The following is a 1080-nucleotide window of genomic DNA, read 5'->3' on the forward strand; positions in this document are numbered from 1 at the left end:
AAAAAAACAAAAAGAAAAACTCAGAAAAATTTGACAACAATATATTTATTTTTTCTTAGAATGTTCATGATTATTTTTGGCTTCTAATTTAAGCAGACATGATCTCAAACATATAAAACTGTGTCCTTTAGAATTATTTTGCAGGTAATATACACAGTGAAATCATCACATTAATAGCTGGAATTATTTTATACATAAAAATTATGAATTTCATTTTAAGAAACTGCACTTATAAGAAATAATTCTATCATACATACATTTACAGTTTTTACTTTTATAATCTCTTCATTCACAATCATTCTGCCCCCAACACTGTATTTCAGTGTAAGTATCCAGTGAGTGATTAGTATGTATACAGCTGGCTGTAAAAACTACCCATACTTCATAACAAACTCTGTTCCAAAGGTGAAAGCAACCTGATTAGAAAGCCCTTTAATGTCATATCTTGTACAAAGCAGCAACATTGTTTACATTATTAGAAATGGCAAATCCAATAACACATAAACTTCCTTAAGCTGTACATGTGAAAATCACATCACTCCATACACTATTTACACCGCTTAAATTACAACAGCAACATCTGTGCTAGCTGAACATATTAACAAAACCTCTAGACGACAATAAAAAAGCTACTCATCCTTAAGAAAGGACACTTTATCCTTTGATTTATTCAGCATCTTTATATCATCCAGCAGCTTTCTGGGTGTTAAAATATGTGTGGAACCTGGTGGAAGAAATTGTAAATTGTCAGAATTAAATCATTTTCTTTGGCTTAAGATCTTGTCCCTTTCATATGCAAAAGTTTGGTGCATTTGAACAATACTTCCAACAGCATGTCTCCAAAATTCACATCAACCCTTGTCACTGAGCATGCTCAGTAACTCTTCAGAAATCCTGCCTGTCACAAGTGCTTTGTCGGATTTGAACTATACACTGATGTCTAGTCATAACAGACCTGAGCGGTTGCCACTTACAGAGAATCTCTAAGCAGGTCACACAACTCCTGCAGCTGTCAGGGCTAGGAGGCTCCCTGTCTGCAGTGGCTGTAGGGTGAGCACTGGATCAGGGCTAGGAGGCTCC

At 35.3% G+C, this 1080-nt stretch overlaps 1 protein-coding gene across 1 annotated transcript in view; it reads right to left on the reverse strand.

Moving 5' to 3' along the window:
* Positions 1-29: 29 nt before the first annotated feature.
* Positions 30-1080, reverse strand: part of Stxbp3 (syntaxin binding protein 3) — a 48645-nt gene continuing 47594 nt past the window's right edge. The window contains exon 19 of the mRNA XM_031375217.1: positions 30-724. Within this exon, the coding sequence (XP_031231077.1) occupies positions 630-724 (95 nt within the window). The 3' untranslated portion in view covers positions 30-629. The remainder of the gene's footprint in view (positions 725-1080) is intronic.

This window comes from Mastomys coucha, unplaced genomic scaffold (genome assembly GCF_008632895.1).
Source record: "Mastomys coucha isolate ucsf_1 unplaced genomic scaffold, UCSF_Mcou_1 pScaffold16, whole genome shotgun sequence".
In the NCBI taxonomy this organism is placed as follows: domain Eukaryota; kingdom Metazoa; phylum Chordata; class Mammalia; order Rodentia; family Muridae; genus Mastomys; species Mastomys coucha.